Source organism: Lepus europaeus, chromosome 6 (assembly GCF_033115175.1).
Source record: "Lepus europaeus isolate LE1 chromosome 6, mLepTim1.pri, whole genome shotgun sequence".
NCBI lineage: Eukaryota > Metazoa > Chordata > Mammalia > Lagomorpha > Leporidae > Lepus > Lepus europaeus.
In genome coordinates this window covers 71,186,036-71,201,301 of record NC_084832.1, presented here as the reverse complement: position 1 = coordinate 71,201,301, position 15,266 = coordinate 71,186,036, and the positions used below count along the sequence as shown (strand labels likewise).

Genomic DNA, 15,266 nt, shown 5'->3' with positions numbered 1-15,266 from the left:
TTCTGAGTTTTTATGAAATTAAAATTCAGCAAGACTTTTGAGGAAAAGGCTATTTCTAAGCATGCTCTGGACCCAATGTAAGTTATGCTTTGGGCCTTCTCCATATTTTAAAAAATAAATATTTAAACAAATGAAAAGCAAATGAATATACTCCATAACATGTGAAACAGATAAATTTAAATAATTTATTAGGAATTAAAATGAACTCTTAAAGGGAAAGATATCATTAAGGGAAACCAGAAGAAAAGGTAGATAGGCCAGGCTAATGAGATTTCATGTTCACTGTAGGATAATTTTATAGCTTCTCTGTTATATTTCATGCATATTCCATCTGTATGAATATATATGGATGTGCAAATATGAGTGTTCATGTGTATATGTACATGTGTATTTCTATACAGAGGAACTGAATGGAATATTTTTAGTGTGTGTTACATAGAGTTTTCAAGCACAAGAAATAGATACACTCAGGGTTCCCACCCAGCCTAACTACTGAGATTTCTCGTCTGACATTTTGCTTGTTGGTACCAACACCAACATCCCTGCTCAGCTCTAGAAGACAGATTAAGCTGATGGCCTTGTAACAGGATTCCTCACATTCAGGGAACAGCTTTCCTGAACAAAGTATTTTATTTGGACAGTCTTTAAACTGTTGTTGGAATCTATCTAGAAAAAAACCACATAATTTCCTTCAATTATTCTTTATGTTTAATCATCTTTTACTCACCACTGGCATTCGTTCATAGGCACGAATAGAAGACAGTCTATCTAAAATGAAGCACACGTGAGCAATTGATATTTTATTGGGTTTTTCTATTATTTTTGAAATATTTAAAATCTTTTTACTATTCATTTGAAAGGCAGAGAGACACAAAAGAAAACAGAGACAGAAAGAAATCTTCCATCCAGTAGTTCACTCCCCAAATGCCTGCAACAGTTGGGTCTTGGCCAGGCTGAAATCGGGAGCCAAGAACTCAATCTTGGTCTCTCACATAGGTGGCAAAAACCCAGTTAGTTGAGCCATCACCTGCTGCCTCCTAGCTTATTATCAGGAAGCTGAAATCAGAAAAGCTGAGATTTTAAAAATTAAAAAAATGTCTGTAAAAAATAAGCAGAAAAAAAAGAAGGTGAGGTTTTAACCCAGGCACTCTGATATGGGACGTGGGCATCCCTAGTGCCTTCTTAACCACTGCACCAAATGCCCACCCCTATTTTATTATTTTTATCTCAATTTATAACACAAATATATGATTGCTTTTGTACCTGAAGGATTTCCACGGAATTTTTCCATTTTCTCTTTCAGAGAAACAATTTGTTTTTCTAGCTGATCATTTAATTCAAGTTGTGTCTCATAACGGATTTTCCATTCACCACCTGAATGAAAGGGAAGAAAATTAAGATCATCCTACCAATTCTCATTTATTACAGTAACCTGAATAAGTTCAGTTTTACTGTTACTAGACTTTATCAGCAATATAGATGAAGCATAAGGAAAGTTTTCAAGTTTATTTCTATGTCAGATAGGATTTTCCAGATTGTAGGGATTAGACCCACACTCAGGCTTCCACACAGCCAGATCTCACCACAAATATTGTGATTCAATGTTCTTCCTTTCTTCCAATCCCTCTCTCTCCCCCTTGAGTATTCCAATAATGAATTCCATTAGATGGAGTATCAGGAATATGTTTTTTCCCTTGGAACTTGAAAACCCATATATTAAAAACCCTAAACAGTACTAACCTTCCATCCAATGTCATACTCATCTTTTTCTTTGCAAAAGAACTCTGAAATCAGTTTAATGACTGCCACCTGCATATGTGCTACACATAATGTTTTACATATATTAACTGATTTAATCCTCAATTTAAAAACCTATTTACAAATTAAGAAATTGAGGCTGTCCAGTGGGGCGGGGCGGGGTAGGTCTGTGGGCCCCTCAGACACAGATAGAATGTCCTTCACGTGATCCCGGTTAAATATAAGAATGAGAAAAAGAGAGGGAGGAGATGTACAATTGGGGACATGCTCAATTGGACTTGCCCCAAATGATGGAGTTAGAAAAGTGCCAGGGGACTCCAATACTATCCCATCAAGGTGGCATGTACCAATGCCATCTCACCAGTTCAGGTGATCAATATCAGTTCACAACTGATCACAATGATAGATCTAAGAGTCAAAGGGATCACACAAACAAGATTAATGTCTGCTAATACTAACTGATAAAACCAAAAAAAGGGAGAGAAGGATCCAACATGGGAAGGGGGAAACACAGCAGACTCATAGAATGACGGATGTCCTAAATAGCACTCTGGCCTCAGAATCAGCCCTTAAGGCATTTGGATCTGGCTGAAGAGCCTATGAGAGTATTGTAGGCATGGAAAGCCAAGACACTCTGGGAAAAAAAAAAAAAAAAGATGAAGAAGAAGAAGAAGACCTAAATGAAGGATCTCAGTGAGTGTGATCCCAGTGGAAAGAACGGGGTCATCAAAGTAGGAGGTACCTTTCTCTGAAGGGAGGAGAGAACTTCCACTTTGACTATGGCCCTGTCAGAAAAGGATCAAAGTCAGCGAACCCTAAAGGCTTCCATAGCCTTGGCAACTCATGACTAGAGCCTAGGGAGATTACTGACACCATAAACAAGAGTGTTAAATTGTTAAATCAACATCAGGAGTCACTGTGTACTTACGTCCTATGTGGGATCTGTCCTTAATGGGTTGTCCAAGGTGAAGTAATGATATAGCTAGTACTGAAACAGTATTTTTACACTTTGTGGTTATGTGTGGGTGCAAACTGATGAAATCTTTACTTAGTATATACTGAAGCGATCTTCTGTATATAAAGATAATTGAAAGTGAAAAAAAAAAAAAAACCTTGGTGTTAAATTGGAAATTACATAGAAAAGTAATCAATCTTTTTAAAAAAATATCATGCAGGATCTCTGTCATCAATGTGATGTACACTGTTATTTAATGCTATAACTAGTAATCCAACAGTATTTTTTCACTTTGTGTTGCTATGTGAGGGCAAACTGTTGAAATCTTTATATATACTAAACTGATTTTCTGTATACAAAGAGAATTGAAAATGAATCTTGATGGGAATGGAAGGGGAGAGCGAGTGGGAAAGGGGAGGGTTGCGGGTGGGAGGGAAGTTGTTGGGGGGGGAAGCCTTTGTAATACATAAGCTGTACTTTGGAAATTTATATTCATTAAAAAAAAAAAAAAAAGAATGTCCTTCACAAGCAGGCTGCCAGCTGAGGCTGGAAAGCTGTCTCCAGACCTGTGGTATCTCCCTCACTAACAGCTTCTTGTGCTGCATGTGTGACCTTGTGGTTTTAAATCATGCCTTCAAGTTAGTTGCAATCTTCCTCCCAGAACTAGCAGAGGAGGGGGCTGAACCCCTAAGGAGATGGGCTGTCTTCAGAGGATCCCCGCTATCTCCATGAGCCCCAAGCTAATCAACATCCAGTATATGGACTCCTCCTCCTCCCACTGCCCCCATCCAATGGGCACCCCCACAGAATGCCTTATAAAACCCTGGGCACTTCCTGAAAGCCAGCATCCTGGTTGGGCACTCCACCTGATCTCCTTAGGCCACTTTTCTGTCACCTGCCAATCAAACAGAAGTATCTACTTCTTTGAAAATTGTTTCCTGTCTTTTTATTTCTATACTGAGCTGAGGAAAAGAACCTATAAAACTTGCTTTTGCAGCTGCCCTCCCTCCGCGACTGGTAACAGAAACCAAGGTTCAAAGATAACATTCTGAAGATGACAGAGCTAATAAATGGGGGAACTGGAGCTTACACCTAGTTTTACCTGACTAGAAAGTGTATCTTTCTTAACCTTTAAACTACTAAGCTACAGTAACACAGACATTTAGCTCTCTACTCAAGCATTTTCTCTTATCCTTCCGCAGGATCCTTCAGTAAACTGCTTTGGCTGTCTTTTTGTTCTAAAAGGGGAAGAATAATACAGCCTAGAAATGAAAGGGTCTTTGTTCAGCTTTAAGGCCCAATGCTAACTTTTCCGAGTCTTCAAAGATGGGCTTTGGAAAGAGGTCGGGGAGAGACAGCTTATTTAATTTCAGATACCTGAGATAACTTCTGCTACATGTTAATAGAGGAGTCTGAGGAGAGAGCACTAGCTCACACCACTACCAACCTCCTCACCTGGGATACAGGTCTCCCTTACACATTCACCTCCTCACAAATGTGGTCTACCAAAGAAAGGGAAAAACACCCTCCCTAACTGAAACTGAAAGTCATTATTCCAAATGCTTTATGGAGTGAGAAGTCCGAACACTTATCCAAAAGATTCAATTGAGCCAAAACAGGTAACAATTCATTAAGACATTTATATATAATTGCATAAAAATAATGAGTATACAGCCTGCCAAAACTTGCAGCCATGGTTGACTTACATGACTAGTAACAAAGTGAATCTGTTGGAATTTCTGATAGCTTACAAACGAATGAAGGCCCACAAAACTGGTGATTAAAAATATTTTTTTTTCTTTTCACACAACAGCATTGGATCCCACAAATGATGTCAACTTCCTAATTATCAACTGTCAACTGTTTTGTTTTTCTAAAACAGAGCCACACTGAGTCTTACTTTTCCTACCATACTTTGTTCTGTGGTTACACAAGAATACTGAAAATACTAAGGTCTGTAATATTTGCATCATTCTTCATCTGCCTTTAAAATGCAGTGATATTTATGTTTTCTCCTAGGAATAAGACTGAGAGCTAAAAATAGCAATGTTTTGGAACAGACTTGGTACTAAAGGAAGTTTAGTACCTCCTGAAACCAGCCTACATAAAAGGAGTGGTATAGTCTCTGAGACTGCCACAATGAATTTGACAACAAAAAAGAAAATCCCTTACCTTGAGCACAACAGCAGTCAACCTAACAAGGCCTAAGATGTACTTGTAATAAGATGTCCTTTAAAATACAGATTAAAAGGTTAGATTTATTAGAAATATCTGTGTCTCTTCGAGGGGAAAAAAAAGAGGAAAAAACACCCAAGTAATAACTCCATAAAAATCACTGCTCCTACAGTAGGAAAAAGTCAAATGGTTTTGCAATCCTTGGCTAGGCTTACTTCAAGAAAAATAAAAACAATACAAAAAATTGAAAACTTATAAAATGGTCAATTTTGTGACTTGTCTTTGGAAGGAGAGGTTCATCAAGAAGAAAATTAGGTAGAGCCCTATTTCTTAGACATGGATTTTTGCTCTTTTCTCTCTCTCTCTCTCTCTCTCTTTTTATTTATTTTTTTGCCATGGAGATGATGCAACAATGCTAACAAAAAAAAAGGCCCCATGAAGCAATAATGTCAAGTAATATTCTTTAAAAGTTAAAGAGAACATATTGGTTGAAAATTGACTCTATGTCTTAGTCTGTTTTGTGTGGACAAAATACCTGAGATTGCATATTTATAAGGAACAGAAATTCATTTTCTCAGAAGTCCAAGATCAGGGTGCTGACATTTGGTCTGGTGAGGGCCTTGCTGTATTCTCACACGAAGGAAAGCAGAAGAGTAATTTAACCCAATACTACAGGAGCCCTCTTCATTTGGGCCTTAATCACAATCGCAAGAGAGGAACCCTCAGGGGCTAATCAACTCTAAAAGGCCCCACTTCTCAGTACCATCATATGACAATCCCTGAATTTTGGAAGGAATGCATTTAAACATAGCACCCTACACAGACTTTAATAATTAACTCAAGAATGTGTGGCTCACTGCATTTATAAACATCTGAGCAATGAAGTTATATTATTTCAAAAATACTCAGGAAAATAAAATATTTTCAACAAGGGAAGGAAAAAGCCCCCTGTGGCACTGTACCAGGCAGTAGGGATACAAAAATGAACAATATATACGGTCAACCAGTAGTAGGACTAGTCAGGAGAAAAAGACAAGAAAAAGATGTTTCCTAATGTCAGAACATTAGAGATAATTTTCAGTTAAGTGGTCGCTACAGAAGACACAGCAAGCCATCCAATCTGGAAGGTGATAGAAGGGAATTAAACATGGAGAGGTCAAGATCAAAGGTCAGGAAATACTTTAAATGCTTTGCAGGGGAAATGACTCTCATCCCAGCCAAAGAAGGTGAGAACTAAATTCAAGAACAGCATAAACTAAACCAATAAAGTCCAAAAAACCAACATGTAAAAAACAGGAGGGGATATATTAATGCAAGAGTATCTCTTATGGGTAAACTTGCTCCTCTGTCAATTTCTAGGGAATTTAATGGAGGAGAAAATAATATCTGAAATAGGATTTGGGTTTGAGACATGTCTCCATCACTTATCAGATCATATATGTGATTTGGAGAAAGTTCTTACCTTTTTTATGCCACAACTTCTCATCTGCAAAATAAGGATAATTAAAATTCCTGTCTTAGCAGATACTAAGATTAATTAAAATATGCAAAATGCTTAGAACACTGTACAGCATGCAAAAAAAAGCTATAAAATTAGCTGCTGTTGTTAATATTTTCATCATTATAAGAAATTTATCCCGGGGCCGGCACTGTGGTGCAGTGGGTTAACGCCCTGGCCTGAAGTGCTGGCATCCCATATGGGTGCCGGTTCTAGTCCCAGCTGCTCCTCTTCCAACCCAGCTCTCTGTTATGGCCTGGGAAAGCAGTCCTTGGGCCCCTGCATCACGTGGGAGACCCAGAGGAAGCTCCTGGCTTCGGATCAGCACAGCTCTGGCCATTGCAGCTATTTGGAGACTATACCAGCAGATGGAAGACTTCTCTCTTTCTCTCTCTCTCTCTCTCTCAGCCTCTGTCTCTCTGTAACTCTGCCTTTAAAATAAATTAAAAAATCTTAAAAAAAAGAAAAAAATTGTCCCAAAAGTGCTTTCCAAAGGGATAGCACTTTACCGCCACTAATAATGCTTAAAGGACCGATTCATTTTTTTTTTTTAAATCTCTACTTCTTCAATTAACAAACTGTATACGTTTCAATTCAAATTTCTTTGACTAAAAGACAAACTGACTCACATTTGGAATGCTTGCTGTTGGGATACATCTTTTTGAAACCCAATGACCCTATTGTGCAAAATAAATGATACAAGAGGAATTTATGATAAGCAGTCCTGGTTGGGCTCCCAGTTAACAAGCAGTGTCAGATGCCTACCATGTGAGTGAGTCATCTTGGAATGAACAGCCCAGTTCTAATTTCAGGTGACTAAGCCCTATACAACATCAGACTGAAACCATATGAGAGACCCCAATCAAAACTCATGCATGTGAACACAATCAATTCACCAAATTGTGAAAGATAACTGGTTGCTGAAACTCCAGAGTTATAGGGTGGTTTGCCACACAGCACTGTATTAACAGAACTATTTTGAGAGCTAATTTGGTAGACAGTAATTGTAGCAATAATAGTAGTAATGGTAGATAGGTAATCTAGGATCAAATCATGGATCTGAAACTCCCTGGCTATATAACCTTAGAAGTTGATTAAATTTCTAAATTTCATTTTTCCATAACTGGGGCTAATAATAACCTCCTCACTTAACCTTGATTCATTATTATTATTTTTTTTTTGACAGGCAGAGTGGACAGTGAGAGAGAGAGAGACAGAGAGAAAGGTCTTCCTTTGCCGTTGGTTCACCCTCCAATGGCCGCCTCGGCCGGCGCGCTGTGGCCCGCACACTGCACTGATCCCAAGGCAGGAGTCACGTGCTTCTCCTGGTCTCCCATGGGGTGCAGGACCCAAGCACTTGGGCCATCCTCCACTGCACTCCCGGGCCATAGCAGAGAGCTGGCCTGGACGAGGGGCAACCAGGACAGAATCCGGCGCCCCGACCGGGACTAGAACTCGGTGTGCTGGCGCCGCAGGCGGAGGATTAGCCTGTTGAGCCATGGCACCAGCCTAACCTTGATTCATTGTTAAGGAAGGGGTAAATATTTCTGCAGTTCACCTTAGGCTTTTAGCTTTGGCCTAAAGGGAAAGGACCTTCCTCTCCTACTATTTTAATGACCTTTTCTCTGGACCAACAAACTAATCCTCCCCATAAGAGTTGTTGATTGATAACAATTTGTGGAGCAATGTTTTACCAGCAAGCATAATTACTGCATTGTATATATATCTTGTGAGCATCGCTTATGCTTTTTCTGTAACTGGGTAGGTGAGGAAATTCCAGCAGTCTGCCAGTGCACTTGATAAATTATTCAGTCTGTCCCATAGGGCTAGTTACATCTAAGATACAGATGTGGAGATACAGGAGGCTGCTTCACTCTGGGAAAAAGCAACAGTCTCTAACCAAGCACTTTTTTTTTTTTTAGCTAAATGATTTAGTTTACTTATTTGAAAGGCAGAGTTGGGGAGGGGGGATATCGTCCATCTGCTGGTTCACTCCCCAAATGGCTGCACTGGTTGGAGCTGGGACAGGCTGAAGCCAGAAGCCTGGAACTCCATCCTGGTCTCCAACATGGGTGATGGGGATCTAAGTACTTGGGTCATCTTCAATTGCTTTCCAAGGTGCAATAGCAGAGGGAGCTGGACTGGAAGCAGAGCAGCAGGTGCTCCAATATCAGATGTCAGTGTTGCAGGCAGTGGCTTAATCCATTGCGCCACAATGCTGGCCTCTCTAACCAAGGTTAATGGAAGCATTATGTATTTATAAAAAATGGCTTTTAATCTCTCATATGACTACTAACCCTTTTTGCTTACGGCTCCCTAACAGAGGAAGAAAACCATATAAATAGGTGTAAGAATCAAAGTCCACTAATAACCCTAATACACTCCTAGTGTTCTTCAATATTCAGTTCATGTGCTTCCTCCCCTGGAAAGGTTGTCTTTATGCCCACACCCAAGCTGTGTCAGTTTGCCTTCAGAGTTCCCAGTTCTCCTTTTACAGAATTTATATCACTTTTTACATTCATATTTTGCTTTGACATGTTCTCCCAGTGAACCTCTTTAGAATTGGGAAAAGACAAATTTTATAACCAAAATGTTCACATATGACAAGATCTCAATCAATATTTATGGAATGAAATTAATAGTCTGTATATATTATAAATAAAAATGGGTGCATTTGTGTGTGAGTGTATAATCTCCCACCCCTGCCACATACATTCTTCTGACAAATAGCCAAAATGTAGATATGAATTTTGAAGTTATACCCTAAATCCTGAAGTTAAAAGAGCATGACTTGAGTTGAATAGAAAAAAAAAAAAATGGTATTTTATTATTTACTGAGGAAATAATATATCAGTATCACATAGCAAAATTTTTGCTAACTGATGAACATTTTGAACTTGTAATATACAGAAAAATAATTGGCTGGCGCCACGGCTCACTAGGCTAATGCAATTTAATAGTGTAGCTCAGAAAACAAAAATCAAAACAAACTATGGCAACAGAGAGTTGTTTCCAAACCTCTGAAAAGCTATAATGGAGTGAGTGTATACTTCTGCATTCTTCAGAGGATGGAACTAGAAACAATAGATTTTAAAGAAATTTCAGGAAAGGAGAATAAGCAGCATAATTAAAACTACATGACGCCGGCACCGTGGCTCACTAGGCTAATCCTCCGCCTGCGGCGCTGGTACCCCAGGTTCTAGTCCCGGTTGGGGCGCCAGATTCTGTCCAGGTTGCTCCTCTTCCAGTGGCCCGGGGGTGCAGTGGAGGATGGCCCAAGTGCTTGGGCCCTGCACCCGCATGGGAGACCAGGAGGAAGCACCTGGCTCTTGGCTTTGGATTGGTGCAGTGTGCCGGCCATAGCGGCCATTTGGGGGGTGAACCAACAGAAGGAAGACCTCTCTCTCTCTCTCTCTCTCTCTAACTCTGCCTGTCAAAAAAATATATATATACAGTAATAGGTTGGATGTTCTGAAATAAGAGTCTTAGGCCTTTTATAATAAATTATTAGTGCTACCCAGAAGAAACATTGAAATTTTGATAGTATTATTTAATATATATAATTTAATAGACTATAAGTATCTTGGTAAAGGGAACAATAATTGTTACTTACATACCTTCATCATCACCCTTAAGTTTGGCTTCCAGTTCTGCTATCTTGTGTCTTATTTCAAGCATTGAGAGTTGCACAATATCCCTGTTATTAAAAATGTTTTTACTAATTATGAATCAATTAAAAATAATGTGACAAAAATGATACATAGTAATCCACCACTATTTCAGTAATACTTTATTGTGAGATATCATTTATTGAAGGCATGGATGATTGAGAATCAATTATCAGGCAAATGAAGGTTTGATTAACCAGTTCCACATGGGTTCAAGTAAACACTAAAACTCAAAGCCCCCAGGCAACCACTGAACCATTTACTCTTAACTTAAATGTATAATTCCAAAGAAGCTGGTTATCCCACCAAAATTAGGAGTTGAAATCATTAGAAAAAAGAACAATCAAGGCAATAGATAACAACTAACAACCTAAAACAAAGAGGAAAAACCAAACACTAAACACACACATACATAGAAATTTTTTAAAAAGCATTCCAGAAGTTAGCTATTTAGGCTATTAAGAAATAGCACACTATGGCCTGAGAAAAGCAGTAGAGGATGTCCCAACTACTGGAGCCCCTGCACCCACCTGGGAGGCCTGGAGGAGGCTCCTGGCTCCTGGCTCCGAATTGGCCCAGCTCTGGCTGTAGTGGCCATTTGGGGAGTGAACCAACAGATGGAAGACCTTTTTCTCTGTCTCTCCCTCTCTCCCTCCAATGGCCGCTGCGGCAGGTGCACCATGCTGATCTGAAGCCAGGAGCCAGGTGCTTTTCCTAGTCTCCCATGGGGTGCAGGGCCCAAGCACTTGGGCCATCCTCCACTGCACTCCTGGGCCACAGCACAGAGCTGGTCTGGAAGAGGGGCAACCGGGACAGAATCCGGAGCCCCGACTGGGACTAGAACACCGTGTGCTGGCGCTGCAAGGTGGAGGATTAGCCTATTGAGCCGCCGCCCTCAGTAAGATTTTTGAATACCTACATAGGCTAAGTGTTGAAGATGCTACAGTGGACAAGTGACTAGAACAATAGCAATTACACCAGCTAACTTCCACTGAATGCTTATTACAAGCCAGTTAAGTGTTTTATGATACTTTTCACTCCATCCTGGCAACAGGATTGAGATAGATAAGATCTAACTACTTGTATTCCAGTCTTAGAATTGAGAAAACTGAGGCTTAAAGTGATTAATAGTGATAAGAGCTGGTATTTGAATTTACGCAGGATTTCTTTAAAATATTGCTCTAATCCTTTACTGCCTCAGAACATACTGTCTTCCGAATATTCATACTTTGGAACAAGACCAAGAAATAGGCCCACAATTAAAACAGCTCGAATGGAGCTACAAAGGAAGAAAGCATAGATGCTTTTATACACACACAGGAGGTTAAGTCTCATGAGGCCTGTTCGTAGGGTTTGCAGTATCTTTGAAAAATACTTAAAATGTCTCAAAGATTTAATGTAAAGTACCAAAAGGGTTTTAAAAAGCATATAGGAAGGATTCCATTTTAACAAAATGTCACCAATTCTGAAGTTCTTCTAAAGGGAGGAAAGGAATGCATAATTAAATAAAATCTTTGGAATTTTAAACAGAAACCAAATATATAAAGAAATGTTAGATTCTTGAAAGGATAAATTACCCTGATTGGATGTTAGACAATGTATACATATAATATGTAATGTAACATCACATAGTACCCCATAAATAACCACAATTTTACAACCGCTAAATTTTTAAAAATAATTTGAAAAATTATGAAAAATTAAAAATAAAACTATAGGGGCCAGCGCTGTGGTGCAGCAGTTAAAGCCCTGGTCTGAAGTGCTGGCATCCCATATGGGCACCAGTTCTAGTCCCGGCTGCTCCTCTTCCGATCCAGCTCTCTGCTGTGGCCTGGGATAGCAGCAGAAGATGGCCCAAGTCCTTGGGCCCCTGCACCCGCCTGGGAGACTGGGAGGAAGCTCCTGGCTCCTGGCTTCGGATCGGTGCAGCTCTGGCCATTGCAGCTATCTGGAGAGTGAACTATCGAATGGAAGACCACTCTCTCTCTCTGCCTCTCCTCTCTCTGTGTAACTCTGACTTTCAAATAAATAAATAAATCTTTAAAAAAAAATAAAACTACCATGTGATCCAGAATCCCACTGTTTTGCATATATCCGAAGGATATAAAACCAGTACGTTAAAGAGGTATCTGCATTCCCATATTCTTTGCAGTCAAGATAAGGAATCAACACAAAGTGTCCATCAGTGGATGAATGGGTAAACAAAGTGGTGTTTATACACAATGGAAGACTCTTCAGCCCTCAAACAAGGAGGAGAGGCTGTCATATGGGACAACATGGATGACTCTGGAGGACATTAGGAAATAAGCCAGGCACAAAAGGACAAATAACAGCATGATCTCACTTATATGTGGAGTATATAAAAGTAAAAGTCATAAAAATAGCAGGAAAATATTGATTTTAAAAGATGAGGAGGTAAGAAGATTGAAAAGATGTTGGTCAAAGGACACAAAATTTCAGCTAGGAGGAACAAGTTCAAGAGATCTATTGTGGGGCCAGCGCTATAGCATAGTTGGGTGAGGCCGCGGCCTGCAGTGCCAGCATCCCTTATGGGCACAGGTTTGAATACCGACTGCTCCACTTCTGATCTGGCTCTCTGCTTGGGCCTGAGAAAGCAGTAGAAGATGGTCTAGGTCCTTGTGCCTCTGCACCCATGTAGGAGACCCAGAGGAAGCTCCAGGCTCCCAGCTTCCGATCGGCTCAGCTCCAGCCATTGCAGCCATCTGGGGAGTCAATCAGCAGATGGAAGACCTCTCTCTGCCTTTCTGTGAGTCTGCCTTTCAAATAAATAAATTAATCTTTAAAAAAAAAGAGAGAGATTTATTTTTTATTTATTTATTTTTTTTTTGACAGGCAGAGTGGACAGTGAGAGAGAGAGACAGAGAGAAAGGTCTTCCCTTTGCCGTTGGTTCACCCTCCAATGGCCGCCGCGGTTGGCGAGCTGCAGCCGGCACATTGCACTGATCCGAAGCCAGGAGCCAGGTGCTTATCCTGGTCTCCCATGGGGTGCAGAGCCCAAACACTTGGGCTATCCTCCACTGCACTCCCTGGCCACAGCAGAGAGCTGGCCTGGAAGAGGGGCAACCGGGACAGGATCGGTGCCCCGACCGGGACTAGAACCCGGTGTGCCGGCGCCGCAAGGTGGAGGATTAGCCTGTTGAGCCACGGCGCCGGCCAAAAAAAAGAGAGAGATTTATTGTACATGAGGCTGACTACAGTTAATAACAATCTGTATATCTGAAAAGTGCAACTGTTCTCACCATTAAAATTTTTTTAAAGATTTTACTTATTTGAGAGGTAGAGTTACAGACAGAGAGGGAGAGACAGAGAGAAAGGTCTTCCATCCACTGGTTCACTCCCCAAAATAGCCAGAGCTGAACCAATCCAAAGCCAGGAACCAGGAGCTTCTTCCACGTCTTCCATGTGGGTGCAGAGGCCCAAGGACTTGGACCGTCTTCTACTGCTTTCCCAGGCCATAGCAGAGAGCTGAATTGGAAGGGGAGCAGCCAGAACTAGAACCTGCACCCATATGGGATGCTGGCGCTGCAGGCTGGGGCTTTAACCTGCTGTACCACAGTGCTGGCCCCTCCATTAAAACATGGGGCTGGTATTGTGACACAGCAGGTTAAACCACTGCCTGTGACACCAACATTCCATATGGACCCTGCTTTGCATCCTGGATGCTCCACTTCCAATCCAACTCCCTGCTAATGACCTAGGAAAAGCCACAGAAAATTGCACAAGTGTTTGGGCCCCTGCCACCCACATGGGAGACCCAGATGAAGCTTCTGGCTCCTGGCTTCAGCAGGGCCCAGTCCTGGCCATTGGGGCCATTTGGGGAGTAAAGAAGCAGATGGAAGATCGATCTCTCTCTCTCTCTCTCCTTCTCTCTCTCTCTCTCTCTTTCTCCCTCTCTTCCACTCTTTCAAATAAATAAAACAAATATTTTTTTAAGGCTTTTATTTAATGAATATAAATTTCCAAAGTATAGCTTATGGATTACAATGGCTCCCCCACCCCATAACTTTCCTCCCACCTGCAACCCTCCCCTTTCCTGCTCTCTCTCCCCTTCCATTCACATCAAGATTCATTTTCAATTCTCTTTATATACAGATAATCAGTTTAGTATATATAAAGTAAAGATTTCAACAGTTTGCCCTCACATAGCAACACAAAGTGAAAAATACTGTTGGAGTACTAGTTATAGCATTAAATCACAGTGTACAGCACATTCATGACAGAGATCCTACATGATATTATAAAACAAACATTTTTTTAAAAAAATGATAAACATGTGGGGCTGGCATTGTGGCATAGCAGGTTAAACTTCCACCTGTGATGCCAGCATCCCATATGGGAGCCAGCTCAAGAACAAGCTGCTCCACTTCCAATCCAGCTCCCTGCTAATGCTCCTGGGAAAACAGCATTAGATGGCCGAAGTCTTTGGGCCTCTGCACTTCTTCCAGAAGAAGCTCCATGCTCCTGATTTCGGCCTGACCAGCCCATTGCGGTCATTTGGGGAGTGAACTAGCAAATGAAAGCTGGCGCTCTCTCTCTCTCCTCTTCCTCCTCTCCTATAGCTCTTTCAAATAAATAAAAAATACATCTTTAAAAAAATAAAATGTGAGGTAATTACACATTAAATACCTTGACCTAGCCATCACATTCATATAGTCAGTGTATACATATTCATTCATATACTCACAGTATATACACATCAAAATATCATGATGTACACCGTAACTAGTTTTGTCAATTAAAAAACTAACTTTCTAGAGGTCAGCATTGTGACACAGTGGGTTAAGCCACTGCCTTGTAGGCATCCCACATGTGAACCAGTTGGAATCATGGCTGCTTCACTTCCAATCCAGCTCCTTCCTAATGCTCCTGGGAAAGCAACAGAAGACCGCCCCACTGCTTGGACCCCTGCCCACCCAACCAAGGTGGGAGACCTGGGGTTCCAGGCTCCTGGCTCCAGCCAGGGATTGCAGCCATTTGGGGAGTGACTTAGCAGATGGAAGATCTCTCTCTCTCTCTCTGTAGCTCTGCCCTTTCAAATAAATAAGTCTATTAAAAGTTAACTTTGTAGAATGTAAAAACAAATACAACTCTACAAAAATTGAACCAAATGTGACTTGACTAGCAAACTGGTGGATTATCTGTACAGAAATTCCAAGTAACATAAAAACAGGTAGTTTGCACATTCCTAATG

At 40.8% G+C, this 15,266-nt stretch overlaps 1 protein-coding gene across 1 annotated transcript in view; it reads right to left on the bottom strand.

Moving 5' to 3' along the window:
* The window catches only part of CCDC169 (coiled-coil domain containing 169), a 57,975-nt gene that overhangs the window by 42,275 nt on the left and 434 nt on the right, over positions 1 to 15,266 (bottom strand). Inside the window, exons 2-4 of the mRNA XM_062195368.1 lie at positions 10,004 to 10,083; positions 1,264 to 1,374; positions 728 to 768 (exon numbers count right to left, since the gene is read on the bottom strand). Of these exons, the coding sequence (XP_062051352.1) occupies positions 728 to 768; positions 1,264 to 1,374; positions 10,004 to 10,083 (232 nt within the window). The remainder of the gene's footprint in view (positions 1 to 727; positions 769 to 1,263; positions 1,375 to 10,003; positions 10,084 to 15,266) is intronic.